Here is a 26,107-nt window from a genome sequence, read left to right on the forward strand (position 1 = left end):
ACGTAGTAACTAGAGAAATTTTTCAAATACCACATTTTGTGGAGGACGTGAACATGTCATGTAGTCATCATTTTTAGTTTCAGCTGGTTTTAGTTTCTATTTTAATTGCAGTTAACTGTAATAACCTCAGTCCATGACCATCCTGCATGGCGTCTGAGGTGGTAAAAGGCAAAATCACTTTTAACTTCAGGGATATTAATCTGTTCAGTTAGGAAACGGAAGCTATTGCGAGTCCAACTGCAAACCTGCTGTCTCAAGTATGTGGAGAAGGTACCGGAAGACAGCCGAACAGGGAACCTCTGAACTGCCACATGAGGAGCCATATTTCGGACCTTAACACATCCTGCTGCATGCGGTGTGAGCAGAAACCTGATGTAGTTAACAGTTTAAACCACTAGGTGGCAGCATTTACCGGGATAGTCCCAGTGACCCCGCCCTCAAAGTCGCGTCAGCAGTACGGAAGTAAACAGCCTGCTCCCTGCTGCTGTCAGTTGGTGTTTTCTTTTCTTAAAAACAGTAATTTCACAGCTGGTCGTGTCTTCATTAGCAGGCTGACAGATGTCCGCTTCTCCCGCAGAAGATCTGCTCCAGCAGTGGGAAAGGTCAGAGTGCTGTTCTGTCTCAGCTACTCACAGCACACCTTAAATACGACCCAGTTTTTATTCTGCAGTTAAGTCCATTAGACTCGTTTTGCTCCAAACGTTGCTGATTCTTTATCTTCAAAGTTTTCCAAAGTGTCCCATCCAGAAGAAGTCAGCTTCAGTGGATGGTGAAATACCAAAACAGCACCAGTGCCGTAGAGTGTAATCATATTAGGCTTTATAATCGTTTAACGCAAGGATACAGTTATAACGACCTCATCCATATTTTGGGATCCTAAAATGATAAAAATTCAGCTTCAAGAGTGATGATATCTTAAAATACCAGAGGTCTCTATTCTTTAAAAATATATATTTTCAGTATTTTCATTACCATTATTTAATTTCATCATGATTGTATTTATTTCCTGTTTATATTCTTCTTTTCTCTCTGTGTCTCTGTATCTTTAAGAACTCAGTGTTTGTTCATCCTACATTAGAGCAGCAGTAATTGTTTGACAGTAAATGGTTTTCTCACCTGTCTTACTAAAGTTTGTAAAAATGTCGTTTGTCAGTAAAAAGCAGCGACTGTGCTGACAGATGCTGCTGTGCAGGGGATGCAATTTCTGTCAGGGCCAACTACTTTGGCACGACACAGGCAGCTCTTGGAGCTGAGCCACCTCCACACCTCATCAGCCTTTCATTGATTTACTTGTTTGTAAAGACAAGACCAATGATATCATCATGTTAGTCTGTATCATGTCCTGATGTCTCTGATTAATGTGAGCGTGTGGAGCTCCTGCTGTCCTGCAGAGAGACACAATTACAACATTTACAGATATTTACATTTCAACAGTACAATACAATCAGCTGACTGATTCTTCTTTTAGACATTATTAAAAATTCACGATGTGAATGTCACTGGTTTTGAAAGCTCTCGAGATAAGCCCTTGTTTTGAATAATTAAATTAGTTGCAGTTCTACAAACCACAGCAGGAGGCGAACCACCTGGGTTCATCAAGCCACTGTGAGAGTTTCAGATTTGTTGCTGTTAACAGCCCTTTTGTCTGCTATAGACTTTACATGCCGGCCTCATATTTTTTCATGAAGTAATTGCCAGCGAGTGTGTTTATATTTGTTTGTGTTTATGTTTATATATTTGTTTCCCGATGCAGTGAGCAGGCACGTCTGAGGCAGCAGGTGCTGGAGGACGACACAGAGGACTGGCAGAGGAGCCCAGACTTTTCAGGTCTGGAGCGAGTTGGTGGGGTGGACCTCTCCTTCATCAAAGGGGATGACGTCAATGCCTGTGCCCAGCTTGTGGTACTCAGCTACCCAGATCTGCAGGTGAGCTACAGAGATAAAATAACCCTGTAATGCCAAATATATCATATTTCATAAAACATTAGTGTTATTTTATAACCCTAACCCCCTTTATATGTTTTTGTTTGTTTAAGATAAATAAAAGATTACAGATTAAAACTCATATATGTAAATTAAAATTTAATTTCCATTTTTCAACTTGTGAGAAAGTTCAATAAACACTTGAGTTAAAAACATCGAAGCTTTTCTGACCTCTAGTGGTGACAGGTGGGAACAGCAGCAGTGCTTCGTGGAGAAGGCTGAGGATCAGAAATTGAATTCCACAGGCTGCATTTTTTTCACCAGTGACACCTTTAATGAAAAGGAAACACATGACGATACAAAATGCTATCCTTAAAAAAATGCTTGGCCTTTGAATGCTTTGTAATACGTGCAGCTGGAATATTGCGCAAGGCCAGCTGTTAACCTTTAAAGTAGTCGCATTTACTTTGTTTGGGCACTGAATACAAAGTCCTTATGGGCGTTTTTCTCCTCTTGCTTCCTCGCCTTGAAGTCACAGCTTTTTTTATGACTCCTGAAAGCTGGCGGCATGAGGAAGAAATTATTCTTGCTCTCGCCGGGGCTGTCGGTATGTTCTAGGGAGCCGCTGAAGTGATTTTAAATGTTTTACCCTCACCTTTTGATAACTTCTCCTGTGAGCTTCTGCCTGTGGGGCTTATGAACAGTCATATGCCAACAACGTTATTTTAGGCATATTAGAATGCAAACCCCGAGGAGCGCATATTTGTTTTCCTCAGAGCTGCTGCTTTCTTCTGTTGGCTTTCTTTTTTCCAAGACAAAATTTTTTTTTTTCTTGGCCTTCAGAAAAACATTTTGATAAATATATACGTTTATGTCAAGTAATTACAATGTTAAATATAATTAAACTTCATGCATAGATATAGCTTCTGATCCAGTTGTATAGAAGAAGACAATAACCTTTCGTTTCATTTATAACCTGAATAAAATCTTTCCTGATGAGTTCATGCACTCAGCCGCTCCTTTTAATTTTTCTTTAATGCAGCGTGATCTCTGATTTTGTAAATTATGATCTGATTTAAAGTAAAATAGAATTGTAAACACACAGAAAAGCTGTATGTAGCCTGTGTCCCTATTTTTAAAATATACACATAAATTGAAAACAGTAGTCTGGCAGTGAAAGTGTTAATATGCAACAGAGCTCCTCAAAGTGACCTTCCCAGTCCGGCTTTTCATTTCATTTACTTTCCCAGCAGCCTTTCACCAGCACTGCTCCTCGCAGTTATTTATCTGTGCATTAACACGGCCTGCTGGCAATTTCCAATTATAATTAATGACATATGTCACCATACATTGTTGATACATGGACCCAGTGAGGCTAATGAAATGTGTTCAGAAATGTTGTTCAATAATGTGATTTTGTTCCCTGCTTGTTTTCAATTTACTTCAACATTGCCACCTGAGGCTATTTGGGGCTCAAAAGAATGCTAGTTCCACGTTCCACAGTGTGCTCACTGCTGCTGCAAGTCACACAGAAAAAAAGCAAAAGTTGTATAATTTTATTGTTTCTCACTGAATAAATATGCCTGTGAGGAGATGAAGGTCACGGCAGTCGACAATGTGACAATGACATATCCTGAAAGGTGTTCGGCATTTCTAAAGCCAGATGACAAGGCAGGTATTCAGAAACGTTTCTGCTGTGAGCCTCTGCGAGCTCGACTCGGCGGACAGCTTTTGTGTGTTTTATTTGTAGCTCATGCCCGATAACAGCCTCGATAACACGTGATGCTGTTAGATGTTACATCATTCGAGATGTGAGCACATCTCTTCGCTGTGAGCAGAACAGGATTTTATATGCTGGTCAGAAAGTTGCGACAGCTTGTGCACCTGTAATCTGCACCTGGACCCTGCTGGTACCTCACAGGATACTCGGAAGGAGATCATGGCAGACATGTTTACCTGCGGCGATGCTGCTTAAAATAGACAGGACAGCGAGGGAGGTACATACATGGATCCTGCCAACATGGGAAAGGCTGTTTACAGTATATATTGTGCTGATTTTACAACCCGCTGTGGTTCTAATCAAAATGTAGTCTGCATGGCAATACTAAGACTGTTAATTAGGCAATATTGATAGTGTTTTACATAAACAAAGGGGCTCTTTTCTGCTCCAGATTTGTATTCATGGACACATAAGTATCTTTGTATTATTCAGTTCAAAATAACCCTCATTTATCTTGTGCCGGTGCAGCTCTTGAGTTCAGTCTCCTATTAAAAACTAGTTTAGATCCTCTTCCTGTAAGCTAACTTTCATGGAGCATGGAGAAACAATGTTGTTGCTCTTGCTTGGCTCGTATGTGTTGAGCCTTATAGTTGTGTATTCTTCTGAGACCTCTCCATGTTCATGATTGGTGATCCCCGTTTATTTTGAACGGGATTTAGAAAATATGGGCTGACTCATTACAAGTTCATGTGGCCTCTTGTGGTTGTCAGACAATGAGTAGATATCCTGCTGTTGAACTCGCTCTGCACTACAGGCTTCCCGAGGATGAGATTAAAAATTAGATGTACACCAAAATTTTAGGAGTTTATACAGTTAAACTGTAACTGTGTCCACTTAATTGACCAGGTCACTTAAATGAAATAAATTGTCAGATGTTCAGAATATACTCACAGCCTTTAATCAACAGGGAGCAGATGTTTCATTTTGTGCCAGATGGGCGATGTTGGTGATTATCTTGTACAGCTTGTATGTGCCTTTGGACTCACCCTTACATATACACTAGGGTGGACGCATTTGTCCAAAGCACCCTGACAGTGTCCCTGACTGACTCATTTATGTACAGTCATGCAATAATGTAGGTTTTCACAGGACTCTGTGCAGTGCTGTGAAAAGCTGAGTACAGACTTACTGCTTCCTTAGAACATAAAAGGCTGAGAAGCGCCAATGCTGCTAATCAAATGCAGCACCTCTGTTAAAGCAGAAGTTTGGGCGGTTTGCTGGTCTGTAGGATTCAGGTGTGTGTTAACACAATGCCATAAACATCCCAGGTGTGGATGTCACAGCAAATTCACCCCAAGGTCAGACCATGCAATCGTCAGTGAAACTGCAAAAGCCCAAGAGCTCCATCTCAGATTCTCAAGGCCTCAATTAGCATGCAAACGTTATGTTAAAAAAAATGAACAAAGATTTTTTTTTTCAAATGGTTGCCAAGAGAAATCGTCTGCTCTCCAAAAGTCCTCAAAGTTGCATCTGAACAAACCACAAGAGTTGCAGAACCAAAGTAGAGATGTTTGATTATAATGCACAGCACCACATCTGGAAAAAAAACAACATATCAGCACAAACACCCCATAACAACTGTAAGCACGGGGATGGAGGGGCGATGATTGTGCTTGGGCTTGTTGTGCAGCCACAGGACCTGGGCACTCCGCAGTCACTGAGTCTACCATGAACTTCTCTGTATACTTGTGGTCATCTGACTGACTGAAATATGGATATCCTGCAGAATTATCCAACGTGGCTTAAAGGTTAATAACAGTAACACACTCGTTATGTCAGCAGAAGTGGCACCTGGCAGATACTGGCCTGTGTCAGCCCACCTGTCAATCAAAGCAGCCATGCCCCTAACAAAATTTAAAAAAAGATGGGTTATTAAAAAAACAAAAAAAGGTTTTATGATGAATGAAGGTGATGAAGATGTTAGTGTGGGTGTCTGTGGAGACTTTGGAGATTGCTGCTTGCAATGGAGAAATGAAATATTGTGATAATCCGACGGTGTAGTAAAATTCAGTCATAAGAAATGAAGCAGTCTCTGCTCCCTCCTGCCAGGTGCTGTATGAAGACAGTCAGATGGTGACCCTGACGGCCCCCTACATAGCCGGCTTTCTGGCATTCAGAGAAACTCCTTTCCTCCTGGAGGCTCTGCAGAGGCTGAAGAAGAACCAGCCCACACTCCTTCCTCAGGTCTGGACGTGCTAGAACTTGAATAATGACCTCTTAGTGCAGGGGTGGGCAACTCCAGGCCTCGAGGGCCGGTGTCCTGCAGGTTTTAGATGTGTCCTTGAGCCAACAGAGATGATTCAATGGCTGAATGACCTCCTCAGCATGTCCTTAAGTTCTCCAGAGGCCTGGTAACGAACTAATCATGTGATTAAGGTGTGTTGACCCAGGGGGATATCTAAAACCTGCTGGACACCGGCCCTCGAGGCCTGGAGTTGCCCACCCCTGTTTTAGTGACTACTGAAATGGGTTCTGTTCGTTTCTGTCAGATTAACTTCTCAAAGCTACACAGACAAAGGAAAATATATATATCTTTTTGCATTTTTATTTGACCAGGAAGTAAAACAAACTCTTTTTCCATTATTTTGTTGATGCTGATGGTTCATATTCACAATAGAGTGAAAAGAAAACATTTTAGTTTGTGCTTGTTAACCTTAGTTTGCAGTTTTGGCATAATTCCTACAGATAAAGTTAGAAACCTGAGGATTTTGGGCAAACTAAGTAATTAAAATTTCTTCAGTAAGATCTGAGTGTTATTATTGTGATAACTATTATTATTATATTTATGGTAGTAGTACTAGAAGAAGTGATATAATTCCCATCTCCAGGGCACAGTGAGCTGGAAATGTTTTAATAACCGATAAATCCTCCAAAGTGGAAAAAGTTACTTATGAATCCAACAAGACCGACAACCTGCTAACGTTACTGGATTTGGACAAGTGCTTTAAAACCTCGCATCACGTTCATGCACATTAAGTGAAGCTCCTCTGTTTGTCCTCTCGGTTTTTTGTTTTTCTAAAGCGACGCCTCTTGTTCATCTTCACCCACTCGCTTCTGTTTGTCGCAGCCCACACGCCTCCCACTCTGTCCCTCTGTCGTCCTCGTGCACGCAGGTGTGCAGAAACACACACATTCACACTTAGAAAGTCATGCACGCACACACACACACACACACACACACACACACACACACACACACACACACACACACAAGCTCAGATTTACTTCCAGTGACATTTAGCTCTGAACAGATGCAGTCACTGCTCCCTTTATCTGCAACCTTTCAAGTGAGTGTTCCTGGTGACTTATGATTCAAGCAGAAATATGTCTGCGGAGTCACCTTTGGCTTTAAAAATTCATCGGTGTGTTGGAGCTGGAAGCGTTCCAATATCAGTTTGAGGAGCTCTTACTAACTTCGGCTTTTGAAGATCTTCTGCCATCCCAGGGTTATAGACACAATAGATAACAACAAAAATCTTTCACTCTGGACATTTTAGTTGATCATATCATTCATAGCACAGGTAGAAGCAAAAGATTAATAATACCTCTGTTGATGAAGTAGCTCTGTTTATTATTTCACCTGTGCTTTTAATCCTCAGACACGTGGAAAAGTCTGCTGTGGAAAAAGCGAGTAATATCGAGCTTCCTGCAGTCGAACTCATTTCAGGTGTGTTCTCTCTGCAGGTGGTGTTTGTGGATGGGAATGGTCTCTTTCATTACAGAGGTGAGGCGACTGACCGAACAAAGATTTTAGATTTTCTGTTTTTACTTTAAAGATAACATAATGTAATAAACTTTTAATAACACTGATAAAAATATTAACAGTTCACTGTAAAAAATCGAACAAACAACAAAAATCTAAAAACACACATTTAATGAATAATGTGTTTGTTAGTTTCTCTGTACCTGTACAATCATCGCCCAGTTTTCCCTCAAGGTCATCTTCTTGTCCATCTGGACCTATGCGATTAACGCTGGATTCAGAGGCGCCACCAAAGGGGGGCCAGGAGGGGCACTGGACACCCCTTAAAATTTGCTGGCCGCCCCCCTGTCGCCTCTGTGACCTCTGTGTTGGTAATAATTTTAAAAAACGTGAACACAAGAGTGAGGAAGAATCTTTAAAGGGATGGATGGATTTTAAAATCTTATTTGGTTTTCATATGTACATATTTTGAGTGATATCAAATCTAATAGCAGGAAATAAACTAGGTATATAATTCAGTTTTTTCTCTCTTTTTTTGCCATATTTTTCAAGTAACCTATATTTGACAACAGCAATAAAATTGAAAACCCTGTTTTTGGTGTGCCACCCCCACATGGCCACCCCTATGAAAAAATTTTGGAGCGTCCCTGGTTGGTTATATCAACACCTTCAGCTTGAACTTAATTTTGTGACATAAGAGACAGCTGTAGGGATTCAGATCTGTCGAGGGTGGAGGGAAGTGACCAGCGGTTGTATGTCTGTGTGGCCAAAGAAGTGACACACATAACCTATGTCCAATGATTGTTTTCCATGAGCCGGCTCGGGATGTTAGAGTACACTCATCTCTGTGAAAGGAAAATGGAAAAAATGACGTGCATGCCGATGCTGCTGTTCGGTCTCTGGGTCGTACGTAGCATGACACTCGTCAGCAGCGCATCTTCAAAAAAAGAGACAGCTAAAAATTTCAGTCTGATTTTCACTGATCATTAATTCACAGATTTGCATTCAGCTCCACTCGAGCTTGTTAAAAATACTGAATTCAAGGTGAGTCTAGCGAGGTTTGAGGACAAGCTGTATAAACTTTGGCTTTCACTAAAGGGACTGTTGGGTGTAACACCTGATAAAATCAACCCTGAGTGAATCACCGTGAAGCCCTCTGTTGTAACGTTTCTTTGCATCACACAGTTCGCTGAAGCACGTTTACTCCCCGCTGTTTAATTTTGGATGTGACTTGATTGTCGCTGTTTGGATCGTTGCAGAGTTTGGCTTGGCGTGTCACCTGGGAGTGCTGTCAGGGCTGCCCTGTGTGGGCGTGGCCAAAAACTTGCTGCAGGTGCAAGGAGTCAACAAGAGTGAGGAGCATCAGTCACAAGTGAGAAAACATCATCTCTTTTTTAAATTTAAGATCTTTTTTGTTTTAAACGTAGATTCTGTAGGTTTGATGAGTCAATGTGTGCACTTTGTTATGCTCAGGTCTCCAGTCATACAGCATTGTTGTATCCATTGTGGTTTTCAGTGTTATAAAAAGGCCATTTCAAAATGACGAGTCTAAGACTTGAACGTCTGTTTCTCCCACCGAGCTGCAGAGCCTCGTCACTCTGCGGTTTGGCCTTCAGAGCTCTTTGATGTAAAAAAGATGAAGAAAACCTGCTTCATATTTAATGTTTCTTTTAGTTGTGTACACATGTTTCTCTTGTAAAAGAGCTCCCAGTGTTGACAGGAGTCACTGGATGAATTATTTAAGTTTTCAAAGTGTAATCGCTTTCTCTGCTCGCTGCATCTAAAGAGAAAAGCAAAGAAATGTCAGAGAGGGACGAAGCAAAGGACAGAGTTGTTTTTCAGTGTGACTTTGTGTGCATCTAAACTCACAACTTCTAATTCTACGTGTGTGTGTGTGAGAGTGCGCTTTGTTTGCGTGTATTACTGTTCTCACTGTGACTTTTATTGCGAGCCAAGACCTTGCTGTGTCGCTAACGCTAATGTGACTTTTTGAATACAAATCAAGCTGGGACAAATGTGCACTGGTCAAAGTATACCTGTGGGACAGCAAAACCTGGTTTTCATTAATATGCAAATGCTCCCTTTGTTCCAGTCTGCAGCTCAGCGACCTGCTGAGGAAAAAAAACAAAACACTTTAAAGTTAAATCTACCCGATGAAACGAGCAGGTGCGTCAGTTATCATTTCACTTCAGGCCAAACTGAACGGAAGAGGGACAGACCAGTGAAGCCACAGGAAAATATTAAAAAACTGTTCCCTCTTTTTAATGTAATAAGGATGAAAAGCAACATCAAGTCAAACCTAATGCAACTAATGAGTAGGAATGAACCAAAAACTACATGTGGCATAGACTAAGGAACTGCAACAAAACCAGCGCAAACTGAGTAAAACAACTTATACAGTCAGAGGTTTTTACAGGAATCTGTGTAAGTACACCTTCACTCCATCCATAGAAATTATAGGAAGTTATTGGTACTGAATCATGGAGTTTATTTTGTTTTTCAGAGAACTGCACAGTCCTGTGAAAACTGTGAAAGCTATTTCCTTTTTGAGGCGGGAGGAGCAGAAGGCGGTCCGACCAAGCAAAAACTGATACATCAAAAAGATCAATAAAAATGCTTTGTCTGAATCTTACATGAACTACACACATTCACATGCTCATGCAGCTCCAGGAGATTATTTAAGACTTCATCTTCCTCGGAAACTTCCAGATTCCTCACAGAAAAAGCTCGAACCCTGTGGCCTTCTTGTCTGAGTTGACAGTGAATTAGCTGAGCTTAAGTGTGGTCACTTCTGAAAAGCCATTATGCAAATTCTAAATAGAATCTAAAGGTCTGCAGTTATGAGCATTTTAATGCTGAGTGGTCCTCCAAAGTTTTGGAGAGGAGCGGACAGACATCTGATCCACTTCTCAGTTAGCATCAGATACATAGTGTGATTACAACCCCGGCAATCTTCATGTAGTCGTGTAAGATGCTAATTCAATTCTCTGCAATGTATCCATCTCATGAATTAGTGTTAGTGGCTTTGGCGTCAGAAAAATTACGCCCGTCTTTTCCCCCTGGGGGGAATCTGATCTTTGTTTACACCTATCATGGTATGTGTCCAAATACATGTGGCTCATTTACTTTCAGGATCAGGTAGCACAGGCATTACACGGCCATGCTGCATGTTTGGCTCAAGCTATTAGCTTTGGATCAGCGTGAAATTTTAGAAGTCCCTTCCTGCCCATATTGATGTAATTGTCACTCTCTGGGGCTCTTTCTAATTTGTCTACAGGCACGCACACGATTGCGGCGCTTCAAGGGAACACCAGCTTTGGCGCTTGAGCGCTTGGTGGGAAATTAGCTGTGAAGTAATCTGTGAAACACAAGCTATATCAGGCTTCCTACCAAATTTCAGAAAATTAGCTCTTTTGAAACAAGATTAGCCATTACTGGAGCTACGAGCACACCGCCACGTACCACTGACGAGCGATACGCTGCCATACTCGATTAGATCAGATGTCAGAGTTTCTTTCAACATTTCCAGCAAACAGAGTTTCTGAAAGCCAATATGCAGTCTGAGAAGTGTCTCTCAAGGTTACAGAAGTTTCTCTTAGTTGCGGCAATTAAATGTGCAAACCTTGAAAGTAAAGGTGTGTATGTGCGTCTTTATCAGATGGAGCCTCCTTGGAAAGGTGAAAATGAAACACTGTATAGCACAGGGATTGTGTTAATGTACGAATGCACATAATATGTTGCAGGATGAGCCTGTGCTCAGAGAAACTATAATGTACATAAATTTTAAAGATGCACTGTAAAACAAATATATTTTTGCATGGAGGTTTGAGTTTCATTAAGAAACAGTAGACATCTATTCAATTCAATTCAATTTTATTTATATAGCACCAAATCACAACAACAGTTGCCTCAAGGCGCTTTACATTGTAAGGTAGACCCTACAACAATACATACAGAGAAAAACCCAACAATCATATGAACCCCTATGAGCAAGCACTTTGGTGACAGTGGGAAGGAAAAACTCCCTTTTAACAGGAAGAAACCTCCAGCAGAACCAGGCTCAGGGAGGGGCGGGGCCATCTGCTGTGATTGGTTGGTGTGAGAGAAGGAAGACAGGATAAAGACATGCTGTGGAAGAGAGACAGAGGTTAATAACAAGTGATTCTATGCAGAGAGGTCTGTTAACACATAGTGAGTGACTGAAGAAGAAATACCCAATGCATCATCTGAGATGAGAATATTAAAGTCACTCCAATTTTATCTGTTTATTTTGGGCTTGATAGCAATTAGTGGTCTTTGTGTCACCCAAAGTTTGTCAGGTACAAAATGTAAAAGGTCACACCTGTATTACACCTGTATGTAGGTCAAAACATTTTCACCATTTTTTTACTTAAATGTAACTTGTTCAGGGATATTTTTTCTGAGTTTGGTTGCCTTTAATAGAGATTCATAAAATTATATGAATTCTGCTTTAATAACTTATTTAAAAGTTTCATCAATCTTCTGATTTATCACTCGGGGGAAAAAAAACAAAACTATTTTGTAAGAGTGATTTAAATCAGTTTAAAAATTCAAAGAAAAGAGCCTGTAAACGAATGTCAGCCTCCAAGACTGAAAACAGAAACAGGGAAGTGCCAAAAACTGCAGTTCATCAAATGACCTCTTGAGGCTGAATACAAAAGTTAGACTTCAGTCTTAAAATCATATGATAAAGTTAGGAATGGCCAACATGACATCAGCGATTAGTTAGTAAAGTCCCAGCCAATGTGAAAACTTGTGGATGAGACCAAATATTGATGGCTGTTAATCACAAGGTATACCTTCCTAAAGCTCAACTTGCTTTATCATCCTTTTTGAGTCCTATGACGACCTTAATTTACATCAAAGACATCTTAAACTCATCAGTAAAGTGTTTATTGATGTGAGCAGGAGGGGAATTTCACAGTTTTATACAGTCAGACTTTAAACCGGAGGAGTCCCCCTCTGCTGCCCTGAAAACAGTGCCTTCACTCAGACCAGAAAGCTACACCTGCCTACAGTACATGGTTAACATGCCAACTTTATATTTGAAGCTTTATTGCACATAGAGTTGTGTTTTTTCTGTAACTCACCTATTTAAATTGTATTTTAGGTATAAAAATAGCATTTTGCTTCACCTCATCTAATTTCAATCCCAGTCGTGTTTGTGCACTTATCTGCTTAATATGGCTTGATTTGTACTAACACACCGTCTAACCTCCAGTTGTGGAGAGTGAAATTCCAGTGTTATGAGCAGTGCTGCACTTATAGATTCACTTTGCTAATAAAGCGAACGAGTAAGCATTGGCTGATTTTTAGACCTCCAGCCTCTTGTCAAAAGTGTGTCACCGAAGAAAACAACGGGCAGAATGCCAGATGCGAGGCTTTAAGACATTAGTCCACATACAATGTGTGACTATGATTAAGTTCATCTTTTATATACAGTAATAGTCAGTAAAGCAAACTAACAAAGGCCTTGAAAACAGACAGCTGTTTGTTCATCTTTAGCAGTGAATAAGAACAACGGATAACTTGTTAAGATGGAGAATCATTAGGTTGTATTGACTGCCTTCTGTCATCATTAAAGCACATGCGTCCCCTTGAAGTGTCCGTGAACATGAAAGCCCTTCTCTCTCTGCTCGCTGTTTTTTTATTTGAAGCTGAACATGATGTCCCTGTGCTGGAAGTGATGCAGTAGGCCTTTGTGTGAGCCGAGCTTTAGACAAAAGAGACAGGATGAGAGAGGGTAGAAAATGTTTCTTTCCCTCCTTTTTGTCCTCAGTACACTTTTGGAAAATTTTATCTCTGTTGAAGTTTTGTGTTGCTCAGAGTCCTTCAGGTCTTCGTCGCCTCTCCTCTCTTTCTTCCTCTCTCCCTTAACCTCCAGTTTATCGGTCCTCCTCTCATACTCTATCCCCTTTCTCGCTTTCATCTCCTTCTCCCTGTTTGTCTCTCTTTGTCTCTTCTCTCACTGATAGCCTGGCTGTAACTCAAACTAGTGGGTTATTGATGACTTACCCCGTGTTTCTGACTTCTGGTGCCCTGGCTTCAGTCCTATTCCTGTCTTTCACACACACACACACACACACACACACACACACACACACACACACACACACACACACACACACACACACACACTCTATTGGCCTCATCCCAGCCGGGATTGGATGCCCCATGCGGCCCCTCCTGTCTCCCTGCTGGCTGCTTGCTGTAATCAGTCATAGTAGAGCAGACACTCCATCCATCATGGAGGCTAAACTCCCTTCATCGCTCTGGCCCATAACCCAGAGCACACCTGTCAACAGCAGCCCGCATCACTGCATCTGACTTTGCACCGTCTCTTTGACTATGAGAACAAAACTTTAGCTCTAACAGAAATCAAGAGAGAGGTCATTTAAAATCTTTCTTTGAGTCCAGCATCCTTCAATCAAAAATGGAGGCATCTGGTCTGGGCTCTCATGAGACGTCAAAGATGAGCCAGTTAGTACATCAATAATTTTCTAGTCTTTTATTAGAGTTAGTTCATTTTCTTTAGGTTTAAAACTAGCTTAGTTGGAAAAAATATATACATTTAAAGGTTTTTCAGACTCAAGGACTGTTTCTATGTCTGGCTGTTTCATTATATCTCAGTGACACTTCAAGTCTAACGCCTGAATGATCACATCAAATGTTTGCTTTTGCTGTCTAATGTGTCTGAAATATTAAGTCCAAACTTTATAACATAGATTAGGTTAGGACAAATGTTCTCATCACAAGTATTTTAGCCACTGTTGAATCGTGATTATATAACACCATTACTCAGAGAATTTGGAAAATAATATTTGAGTCACCAAACTTAAAAAACAAAAGACAAAAACTTGTCTTTTTAACAGAACGTTTGCTTGAAAAGAATTGTTTGGTAAAGTAAACATGGCACAGGGTGGCAGTGATATGAAGATCAATGCAGGCAATGGAAACAGCTGGGTTAGGAGAGACAGGTGAAGGCAATCAGGAAAGGATGGGAAGGAAGTGAAACTATAAACAAGGCACAGGACACAAATAACTACCAAAATAAAACAGTAAGGAAGTAACTCAGTAACTGAACAGGGGAGCAAAGAGACATGAATCAGCTTAAAAGAGGGAAACACATAGAAGAAAAAACATAACCTCTATAAATGCAAACAGTAACTTAAACTAAAATATAACCCGGAATAAAGAAAACCAAAACTTAGACAGCAAACAAACTGAGAACAAAGAAACTATATTCCATCAAAGTGGCAGGAGGGCGACAGAAGGAAATGAAAGTTGGAGCGGTGACAGAAAAGAATGAGCAGATTGTGGCACAATAATCATTTTATCTTGATTATCTTATTTCAATAATTGATGGCAGACAACATTGCAGTTGAAATCTAAATTCGATCTGTTGCACGGTCCTGCTTCAGGTTGTATTTAACAGCTTGCACAGATGGCATATCCAAGTGATTCTGACAGAAGACCGTCTCCTAGCAATTGGTGGTGAGTGACATATTGGTAACTAGCTGAGTCAAAATCTCTCTCTTTGAATCTCATGCATAATAATTATATTTTTGCACGATCACATGCTTTCGTTTCACAAAACTCAAACACAACTTGAAATATGGTCTTAGGCCTCTAGTTTACTCAAACTCAGTCTGCAGACTACTGTAGATATGTGGCGGTTAATTGAAAATAAGGAATATTAAAAAAATGTCATGAATTTGAATTTGTTGAGACGAAACACAGTTTTAGAAAAAAGATTTTGACATTTTTCCAAAAAGAGAAAAAGTCCAAATAAAGTCTTTGCCTTCATTTTTAAATCAATTCATTGATAATTTTATTCATTTACTTGTGAAAAATGAGATAACAAAGATAATAAAAACATTTTTTTTTCAAAATACAGTTTATTTAATTGTTCTACTTGGGGCAGGGATAGCTCAGTAGGTAGCGTGGGGGCCCCATGATCGGAAGGTCGGGGGTTCGAATCCACTGAACGGCTACACTGAGGTATACCTGAGCAAGGTACCGTCCCTACACACTGCTTCCCGGGCGCCCAATGGCTGCCCACTGCTTCACTAAGTAAATGGGTTAAATGCAGAGAGGAATTTCCCACGGGGATCAATAAAGTAAATAGTACATTGTTATTACATTATCATTAATCTGTATTAGGAGTTTTATTATTGTACCCTTTTATGCCAGATTAAAATTTAAAACAATATTTTTTGTGCAGTGCTTTTTTCTGGGAACAAGACTGTCTGGATTTTCTTTTTCAAAGTCATAACCCACCGTCCTTTCAGTGGAATAAAGATGTGGTCCTGTTTTAGCATTTTGAAGCTCTAGTTGGACAGCAAAGTGGGGCCACGCAGAGGTTAGAGACAAAGTGATGCGAGTGTGAAGGCTCTGCAGGAGGTTAATACTTTGTTTCAGCTTGCTGCTATTTGTTTTGGCATCTGTACATCTGTTTTGACTTTGATTTTTGTTTCTTTGCCTCCACAGATAGCTGCTCTGCAAAGAGGAGGAGACAGCTTCCCACTCATAGGCGCCTCAGGCAAAGTGCTCGGAAAGGTGCGGCAAAGGACAGATGCACAGAAAATAGAAACAAATACCTCTGACAAAGGTGTTGTGTTATTGCTGCTGACTTCAAAGAAAACCCTCGCTGCTGAAAGTCAAACGCAACAAATTCTTTATGATGATCACAACTGGAGAGCGAGATGAATGCTGAAAAGTTACAGCAGACTTCTGTCTTTGAATTCAGGCACTGCGAAGCTCTGACAAGAGCTCGAAGCCAGTGTACGTGTCTGTGGGCCACAAGATCAGCCTGGACACAGCTGTCCGCCTCACACACGCATGCTGCCGCTACCGGGTCCCTGAGCCAATCAGACAGGTGGGTCTACGTGCACACACACACACACACACGCACTGTAAAAGTGCATTGAGCCATCATGAGTGTTCAGCAGAGCAGCTGCAGGAATGCTAGAAGCCTTTTTTGTGAACAGTAGAAACAAAAGTTGAACTTCTCATCTTAGAAGCAGAACACTGTTTCAGGGAGCGAGCAGTGCTCACCACTTGTGTAACAGTGTCCTGCTGTGAAGCGAGGAGGTGTGAGCATCACGCTATGCAGTGCTTTATTGGCAGCAGGGCCTGGGAGACATGTAAAAATGGAGAGAAGAAGAATATATGCAGCCAAATTAGGGATGTTCCAATTTTGGCTGTATTTTTATATGAATTCCAGCCCCGGCGCAGAAAACTGTGCAGACAGTTTCAAACGATAAGATGATGCCGGCTGTCAGACACAAGTGCAACAAAGCTATAGTGTGACACTGAAGATATTTTTAACTGCAAGGCAGACAGGATCTTCGCAAAGTTGGAAAGTATATGGTTCATACTTTGCTATTATATTTGAGATGCACAGAAATGAATGGATGATGAACAGAGTGAACTTTTTTAATTAGGCCAATGATATTTTGCTTACTTTAGACGCTCCCTATGACCAACAACAAGTAAAAGCTCTTTTATTCGACTAAGAGCCATGTAACCATGCTTTGGTTACTTAAAAAAACCTAAAATCAGCTGTCATAATGACAGCTCTGTAGTGCCACCAGTTCACCACATTGACACAGAGTGCATTGTGCTTCCAAAGTAAGCCTTCATAGATTAAAATATGCACTCAATTATCTTTTTAATTTAAATTTTAAATATTTATTTATTTAAATATTTTAACTGAGAGAGAACATTTTCATTTTAATTATTATTGTAATTTTTGATATGTTAAAATACTTTTTTTTCCAAATACTTTTCATACTTGATATCAAAATTAATAAAATAAAATAAAAAGGCACAAATATTACAGTTGTTTTGAGCATAACTGGTATGTTATCTGTTGCTATTTAAGTTACATTTTGTTTGTTTGTATTTTAAAGAGTTTCCTCCTGGTTTGTGAATATTGAGTCTTTCGCTAATTATAGATGCAAAATGATACATTTGTATAAAAGTGTGCTCCCCTCACCACTAGTCAATTTCCTTCCTACTTTACTTTGCAAAGGTGAGACGCTGTTTTTGTTCTTCCATCACTCCTTAAAGTGAAACATAAATACAGTTTAAGCCAGAGTGCATTTTATCACACTGTCATGAGGCAACCGAACCTTTGATTAAATGTTTACGGAGGCTGGAGGTGTGTCCACAATCAACTTTTTTTTTTAACCTGATTTCAACTGTTTTTTCTTTTCTGATAGACATTACTGATTTCCCATGAGCCCTCTGCACTGATTGGTTTTGGTTTTGAAAATGCCACCGATAAAAAATATTTATGCGTGAGGCTCAATGTGCTGTTGATTCCTTTTGTTTAACTGCAGCCCACAAAAATTTAAGACAACCCAATAAAGTGAGCTGAATTGTCGCCCAGTGGTGGCGATTAAGTTCACTATGAACTTTTTAGTGTCCCTTTTCTCTTGTTGCTCAGCTATATCGTACTCTGCCTCCTGCCCAGTGCATGCTGGCACTGGTAACGGGGTAAGTTGGGATAGAAAGTTAAGTGCTTTTTTAAATGTCTTAAAAGTTTTACTCACAACATAAAATAGCAAAAACAACCACTAAATGCTTTCCTGAGGAAGAGGAGGAACATCACCTCATCTTTTTCTTTCTGCCACTAGGCTGTGCTGTGCTTCTGCAGTGCACCATATGATTACTGCAAGCCACCTGACTGCACTGTAAACACACACACTCACACTCAAAATCAGTTTTATCAGTTTTTTCACCAGAGGAGCTGCAGTAGCAGCGGCTAACTCACCTCCTCCTGTGTGTGTTTATTTCAAGTGTTTTAGCTGGTGGGGAGAGGGGCATCCGGCAGCAACAGGGACTGACTGTGGACATCAGAGAGAAGCAGGAACAATCTTACCTTCCTCTGTCCAGTCACCAGTGCCTCCCTCTTCATCCTCCTTTCTTTGCCCAACTGCTCTGCTTTCAGTCTCTGACATCCACATTCCCTTCTGTGTCTCCCAGCATTGCCCTCGTGTTCTCTCCCGGCTTCTGCCACAGGTACTTTCTCCTTCATAGATCCAGCTGCGATGTTACGTCTCGCTGGCAGGCAAATTTTCATCCTTCAGGCTTTTGAAATCACAGTCACATCTCATGAAAAAAGCAAAATCAAAAAGAGATCAACCTGACAGGAAGACTGAATAACTGAATACGTTTGACAGTAGAAAATGAAAACAGGTTTTTGTGTGCAAATGTTCATCGTGGACAAACTAGAAAGATGCAAATATATATAACTACCCACACTTAAACAGATTCTGTGTCAGTCCCACACTTGCACATACTTGGTAGGACTCCACATCCAAAGGTTGCTTGGCTGACCATCTAGTCAGCCTCTTGTTCTGCGTCGGCTCCACCTCAGCTCCAGTGAGGGTGTTTTTGCTTCCTTGTCTCTTTACCTTTGCTGATGTTGAGCAGTGGGTTATTCTCTGTGTACCATGCTGTAAGATTATTGATTTCCTCTAGATATAAATCCTCTCTTCCTCTCATCAGTGTTTATAATCTCACCAGAACGGTTGCGCTCTCTGCAGAGCTCACAATAGAGTTCTCTCTGGGTCTCTGAATGCAATCGTGGGAGAACAGTGTGAACAGGATGAGGCTGAACACTCAAACCTGGAGGTTTGTGGTGTGACGCTCCTGTCTGAGGAAGTCCAACATCTAGTGTCAGATTGTGGCGCTAAAGGCCAAAGTGCTGAGTTGAAATCAACAAACAACATACAGATATTTGTGCCTTGATTTTCAAGGCGAAGTGGGAGGAAGTGGAGATCTGATCCTTTGATGGTTCAGCCTGACTGAAATGTTATCTTTAATGTACTGGGCCAGACATTTAAACCATTATCTTCTGCTCATCTCATCTCGTCGGGTTGCTGTAACAGCAGTTTAAACAGCGTATTCCAGATGTCCTTCTCCCCAGCATGGGTTTGCAGTAACTCTTAGGGGGTCCCAACAATATAATCTCTCCAGTGGGTTCCAGATCTTCTTCTGGGTCTTCAAAGTGCCCAACAAAACCTCCAAATGGAAGTGCGCTGGAGGCATCCTGATCAGATACTGAACCGTCTCACTTGGCTCCTTTTAACACAAAAGAAGTAACAGCTGAGCTCTCTGTGGATGTTTGAGCTCCTCATCTGTAAGGCTGAGCCCTGCCATCCTACAGACAAAACTCATTTCACTTGATTGTATTCAAAATATATTACACATTACTTGTTACTTTTCTTAAAAGTTGTGCATTACGTTGCTTAAAAATTTACCTGAGAAAGTAAATTGTTACACTAATTATTGCATTATTTTGATGTTACTCCATAACATGACCTGAAACACACCATCACATAGTTACTAGGTAACAATATAACCATTATGCTACATACTGCTCACCGACACAAACCAGTGTCTTATTGAGGGCACACATACGACTTTTCTTTAGTGTTTACATGTGTACTATGTCTCTACCTGTTAAAGTTCAGGCTCTGGCTGCTGGGCTGGGGTCAGCATGCACTCAGGTTTAACATCATTCCCAAGTCATAAACTGCTTCACCATTTTCCTCCCCCTACCAGGCAGAAAAAGACGTGTTTTTTTTTGTCCTATCCTCCCATCGTGCAGATAACTAATAAACTCTTGTTATACAAGTAATAATAATTGTAACTATAGTGTGATTACAGATTTTTATATTTGCATTTAGATTATTACGTCACTAAGAATGGTGATTGCAGTAACGTGTTACTTTGGAGCATGTGACACACAAATGTTTGTGACATTAACTGGTCATACCCAGATGTCATGACCATGTGAGATGGTTGGAGTGAAAAACTGCTTGTTGGATGTTACGAATAATTCAAGAAATCCCTCTCTGTCCACCTGTCTTTTCTTCTTGTAGCTTAGCAACAGTTCATTCGATGCACTGTGTGTTGCTGGGAACTGCTGTGCTGAGTTTGATGTTATTTAGATAAGAACTTCTCATAATTTGGCTAAAAGTTGTCCTCTATAACCTGTTTTTCTCTTTAGAGTGACACGTGCTGTCTCCACTCAGTATGTAAAGGGAAGGACAAACATAAACACACAGGCCTCAGGGGATATTCACTAACACGAGTCCAAGTTTTCCAAGTCTCTCGCACCTTAACGCTTAAAAAGACTGAAGGGTGTAAAATATTAATGAGCGCCTGCCAAAAAGTTCTAGCATTTAGAAAACTGCATCACTCACTGGCCCTTTCTCAGAAAGATAGGTTGACACGTTTGCCTTTCATTGTATTTATTTTTTTGTCTTTGCTGTCACCAATGATTTCAGTCACTTGTGTTGTTTGGACGAGCAATTCCTGAATAAGCTGCAACCTACAACGAGTTATACATACAAACAGATTTTAAATGTCATAAATGTAGCTGTCCTGTTTTCAAAACACAGAGTTTATGATAGCCTGGGGTGACACGTGTGACACTCTTCCTGAACAGGTGCTGCATAACTGTTAAAAATGTCAGTATAAGATCAACCAGGGCATTATTGTGAAAGAAATGCAAGATTTTTACAGTCCTTAATATTTGTGCCAGGAGAGGCAATAAAGGTCAGTCAGCTGATGTTTAGTAACTTTAGCGCCTCTTTATGTTTCTCCAGGTCTTTTAAATTTTTCTGGAAATATATAGGGAATTTTTCGAAAAGATGTTGGCTCATTTGGAGCTGATGATGAAACTGGACTGCTTGATATCTTCTGCGGGTTCTTGCTTGCCGTCTGGTGGCTGAAGGTCAAAAACTATGATTCACATCATCATCAAACTGTTCAATAAACATGGAAGCATCTGCATTTGTTATATTTTGCTTGCAAGTGTATTCCTGAGAGCTTGCTTTTCATTCCTATTTCTTTGGCTTGGTTTTATCAAGGTTTAGCATGTATTCGAGAGTTGTTGTGGCTCTTCTGCCTTTACCAATCTGTATGTAGCAAAAAGAGAGGAGAGCTGAGCCTGTTAGGCCTGAACACCTCCCTCTGCAACTGGATCCTGGACTTTCTGACCGGAAGGCCTCAGTCAGTACGGATCGGGAACTGCACCTCCAGCACCACCACACTGAGCACTGGGGCCCCACAAGGCTGTGTGCTCAGTCCTCTGCTGTTCACACTGCTGACTCATGACTGTGTAGCAACACACAGTTCAAATCACATCATTAAATTCGCTGATGACACGACCGTGGTGGGTCTCATTAGCAAGAACGACGAGTCAGCGTACAGAGAGGAAGTGCAGAGACTAACGGACTGGTGTAAGGACAACAACCTGTCTCTGAATGTTGACAAGACAAAAGAGATGGTTGTTGACTTTAGGAGGACACGAGGCGACCACTCACCGCTGAGCATCAACGGCTCCTCTGTGGAGATCGTTGACAGCACCAAATTCCTGGGCGTACACCTGGAGAAGGACCTCGGCTGGTCCCTCAACACCAGCTCCCTGCACAAGAAAGCCCAACAGCGTCTCTTCTTTCTGAGAAGACTGAGAAAGGCCCGGCTTCCACCACCGATCCTGACCACCTTCTATAGAGGAACTATTGAGAGCATCCTGAGCGGCTGCATCACTGTCTGGTTTGGGAGCTGTGCCATATCAGACCGCAAGACCCTACAGCGGATAGTGGGAACAGCAGAGAAGATCATCGGGGTCTCTCTACCCTCTATTGAGGACATCTACACCACACGCTGCATTCGCAAAGCCACCAGCATTGTGGCTGATCGGACACACCCCTCTCACACACTCTTTACACTCCTGCCATCTGGAAAAAGGTACTGAAGCATTCGGGCACGCACATCCAGACTGTGCAACAGCTTTTTTCCACAAGCCATCCGTCTCCTCAGCAAAAAGGGACTGACTGATAAACACGCACACACACACATACACTAACATTATCACTCAGCTTAACTCAACTACCTCAAAACATTGAGACTGGACTGACTAACCAACACAAGCGCAAACACACTGACCTACACCACCAAACCATCGCACACACCAACCTGTAAATGCTCTTTTGCACAATATTATTACTAGATATATTATATATTATTATTATTATTATTTTTTGCACTAACTTGTCTTGTAGCACCTTGGTTCCTGGAGGAACGTTGTTTCGCCTCACTGTGTATTTTTAAACTGTATATGGTTGAAGTGACAATAAAGTTGAACTTGAACTTGAACTTGAGCTGAACCAGACGGAACATGTTTAATATTAAGAGATTCCTTCCTTAGTTTGTCCTTGATGCTGCACTTACAATTTTATTACTGACTGGGCCTTGAGATTATATATTTATAACACGACCTCCATTACAAGTGTTTGCAATAAGTAAGAATTAAATTCCTAAGGAGGATTTGATGAAAAACATCCTTCACTGGTTTCATTTTGACAGGGTTTTTAAGGGGGACCAGTTGTGCTTTTCTTTATTTGTAATCAAACATGTTAAAATGGTGAGTGATCATATTAAACATGGCAAAGGACCCAAGTAATGAGGTCAATGCATGTGCAAATACTGTGAGTCCTTTGCTTGTCAGTGAGAGCTCTGATATGGTCGGATCTCTTCAAATGTTCTGCTTGTGAGCGTTTAATCAGAGGAAAAGCGTCTTAGAGTGAAAGGAGAGGAGCAAACTGGACCAGCATGAGATAAATATGGATGATTTTAAACTGTTAGTCATTCAAAGTTGCTCTATGAGAGTTCAGCGATTAAAAAAAAATGAAGCTGGAAATGAGCATAATGTACTGAAGGTCACCTTGAGCGGCTGATGGTGCAAAAACAGACAAACTCAGATCTCCTCTATTTTTAAGCTGGGATGTACAGAAACATTAAAACTAACTTTATTTATGGTATTATGTTCCTGTAATTGATTCTTAAAGGAGTGTGCACCTCGTTCAGTTGAAGTGCTTGAACTTTCTCTTTTGAGGTCATTGTGATGTTTTGGGGATTTTTAATAAATAAAATGTAAAAAAAAAAAAAACACAAACCCTTGATGTTCATAGTTTTCTGTGCACACAAAGTCAGTTTAGCATCTAAATGCTTTTTATATATATAAAGATTTGCATTCAGGCTTCCTTTTATTTGGTGTGAGCTTTGTTAAAGCTGTGTAGATTGTGCCATTGGTTACATGAATCACATATATCAGGCAGTGTTAGAGCTGACTAGCTCTGATGTGCTCCAAGCTCTGTGAATTTGTTTGATGGGCTCTGTGACATTTTTTCTGTGTATCTCCCTGTCTTTTGTTCTGGCAGCTGATTTACAAATTAAGCACAGGGCAGGAATATGAATAATTAGATGAAGAGAACGGGTGAAGAATAGATGCTGTTGTACAGTGCCACAGAGGCATGGAGAGAGAAATGAGAAACCTAATTACTGATTTCAGTCTGATCCATGAAAACTACAAATGTGAGATAATTCATGATTTCAGAGGATAAGAGGATGTGCTTCTTGGCTTCAGGACAAAGGGCTGGTCCTACATATTTCTTTTATTTTGTGTCCCCAGTTTAGCAACTCTATCTTCACTTTTAGACCTCACAGTTTTTTCCCTCCAGTGATTACAAAGAACCACATTAGAGTATTCAAATTGTTTTTTTGTTGCAATGGAAAAAGTAATGTGTTGATTGTTCTATACAAATAACCAGTTATTTAATTGCTTACAAATTAGTAATCAGAGAGCACAGCCTTTATGTTAAAGTCATGCTAGGAAAAACAGCAATTAGATGTCAGTCTGCTATCAGTTTTCAATTAAATAGGGACAAGTTAGCAGTTACATCAAATTTGTTTGTGACAAACAGTAATAAAGTGCAAACTTCTTGTCTGTTACAAATCAGTTGCTGTCTACGTGCACAGAAATTCATATTAGCCACTTAAATTCAGACTCTAGTTACAGCTTCATTAACTTGAAGCAAAAATTTAGAAATACGTTCACAAATAGTGATATAGTTGCTGCACAATGGTGATTTATCTGCAAAAAATGTCTTATTTAATGAATCATCTTATTTAATTAACTTTTTTTAAAAAATATCAGAATACAACCTGTTGACAACAACATGGCAAGTTGTGCTCATCAGTGCATATATGTGTAAAAAAAACATATATTAAAAAAACACATCTATAGTTACATGTGGAACGTAACCCTCAACTGGGATTTCCGATTTCCATTTGCAGAGGCCCACCAACCCTGTGAACGTAATAAAAGTGTAAATCTGTTAAGGCACTGTTGTGTATTTGTAATTCATAAAGCCACATACAGGCGCTGATCAGACTATCCACGAACATGTTGCAGAAAAAAGCCATTATTAAGATTGTCACCACATAGCAACAGTTTTTTCTAATATTGTTAACCTGAATCTAACTAGTTTCTTTACTTTAATTAAATTCTTGCTGGCATGTCTGGCAATTAATGGTTTGAATAGTTGCTCTGCATATTTTGTTTAATCACTGATATATTATTTTGTGCTATTCAATATTATAAATATTGCAGATTTTGTGCTGTTTAATCATTAATGATCCATAGATGTTGATATAATTTATCATGCTCCCATTAAAAATGTAATTCATCCATGCTCCTCTCATTTGAATTGTATTTTTCATAATCATGTCTTAGCTGAAATTGTGCCTACGAACATCGAAATTTTGTTGCATGTGTACCTTCTAAAAATAACTCTATTACTATTATTCCAGTTTGAAATAATGTGATTCAGTCTGTTTTTTCTGTTTTCTCTGAGTTAGACGATCAACTGATTTTTATTTTCGCATTGAATCATTTAATTCAGAACTCAAGTTATGTCCACCTCCCCAAAATAAAAAAGTTTTGCACTTCTGAATATGAAGTCATGCAGTGTGGAGGTTTAGGACCTGAATGCAAGAGTTGAGGTAGAATTTTGAAGAACAAACCATTTATTTTGGCTGATTAGAATCCCTCCAGTGTTTAATAAGGGAAACAGGGAAACGAGCACCTGGGGGAACGGTACGACTGCACAACGAGCAAATGAAAGATAAGGCTACTTATGCGAGAACTACTGAGGGCTGACAAGGAAAATGGATACAGCTGGGGAGCAAGAAACATGTGATGACAAACAAAACACTGAGACAGGAGAAAGTCAAATTAAACAGAGTTAAACAGAAGAAACTCATTATTAATATAAAACAGGAAGTGTTCAATATCAACACAGAAATGAGAACTTAACAGAGGGAGAATACCGACAACTGAAATACTAAACTAATACCAGGAAAACAGAGAGAACTAAACATAAACATATTGTAAAATAAAAATTCAGGTGATAGAGTAAGATATACAGAGGACACACAGGAAGGCTTATAAATAAAAGGAAAGAAGAACCAAACGTTAACATGAGTAATATCAAACTGAAAGACTGATAAACTCCATCATGACAAAAATGGTCCTTTTATTTTTAAAAACGTTAAACTGAACTGTTCTTTTTAGCATACAATGATGGAAAGAGGCAGCAAATGTTCTTATTTATGAAACTAAAGGAAAGCCGATTTTAATATCTGTGGGGCTTTTTCCCATTTCGTTGGTTATTCCAGTTATAAGTCTGTAAAATGACCTTGGATTTTTTTATGTCTTCAAACTAAACACAAGCGCATCTGAATCCTGTGTTCTATAATTCTTGTGTTCTTCTCTGTTCTTCTCTCCCGCGCCTGATAAAATCCTCTCACCTTGCA

General features: G+C 40.2%; 1 protein-coding gene across 11 annotated transcripts in view; it reads left to right on the forward strand.

The window, feature by feature from the left end:
- The first annotated feature begins 280 nt into the window (after window positions 1-280).
- Window positions 281-26,107, forward strand: part of LOC147328528 (endonuclease V-like) — a 70,570-nt gene continuing 44,743 nt past the window's right edge. For 2 of the 11 annotated variants that reach the window (XM_086296964.1, XM_086296963.1), the window contains exons 1-7: window positions 289-602; window positions 1,754-1,925; window positions 5,752-5,886; window positions 7,387-7,426; window positions 8,665-8,777; window positions 15,917-15,985; window positions 16,176-16,304. In XM_086296964.1, coding sequence (XP_086153090.1) covers window positions 559-602; window positions 1,754-1,925; window positions 5,752-5,886; window positions 7,387-7,426; window positions 8,665-8,777; window positions 15,917-15,985; window positions 16,176-16,304 — 702 coding nt within the window. In that variant the 5' untranslated portion in view covers window positions 289-558. The other 9 variants (XM_086296961.1, XM_086296966.1, XM_086296960.1 and 6 more) reach the window with 9 other exon arrangements.

This window comes from Aulonocara sp. 'chitande type north' Nkhata Bay, linkage group LG6, assembly GCF_057382095.1.
Source record: "Aulonocara sp. 'chitande type north' Nkhata Bay isolate Kocher_YH1m ecotype deep benthic linkage group LG6, A_spYH_male_GT1.1, whole genome shotgun sequence".
Lineage (NCBI taxonomy): Eukaryota > Metazoa > Chordata > Actinopteri > Cichliformes > Cichlidae > Aulonocara > Aulonocara sp. 'chitande type north' Nkhata Bay.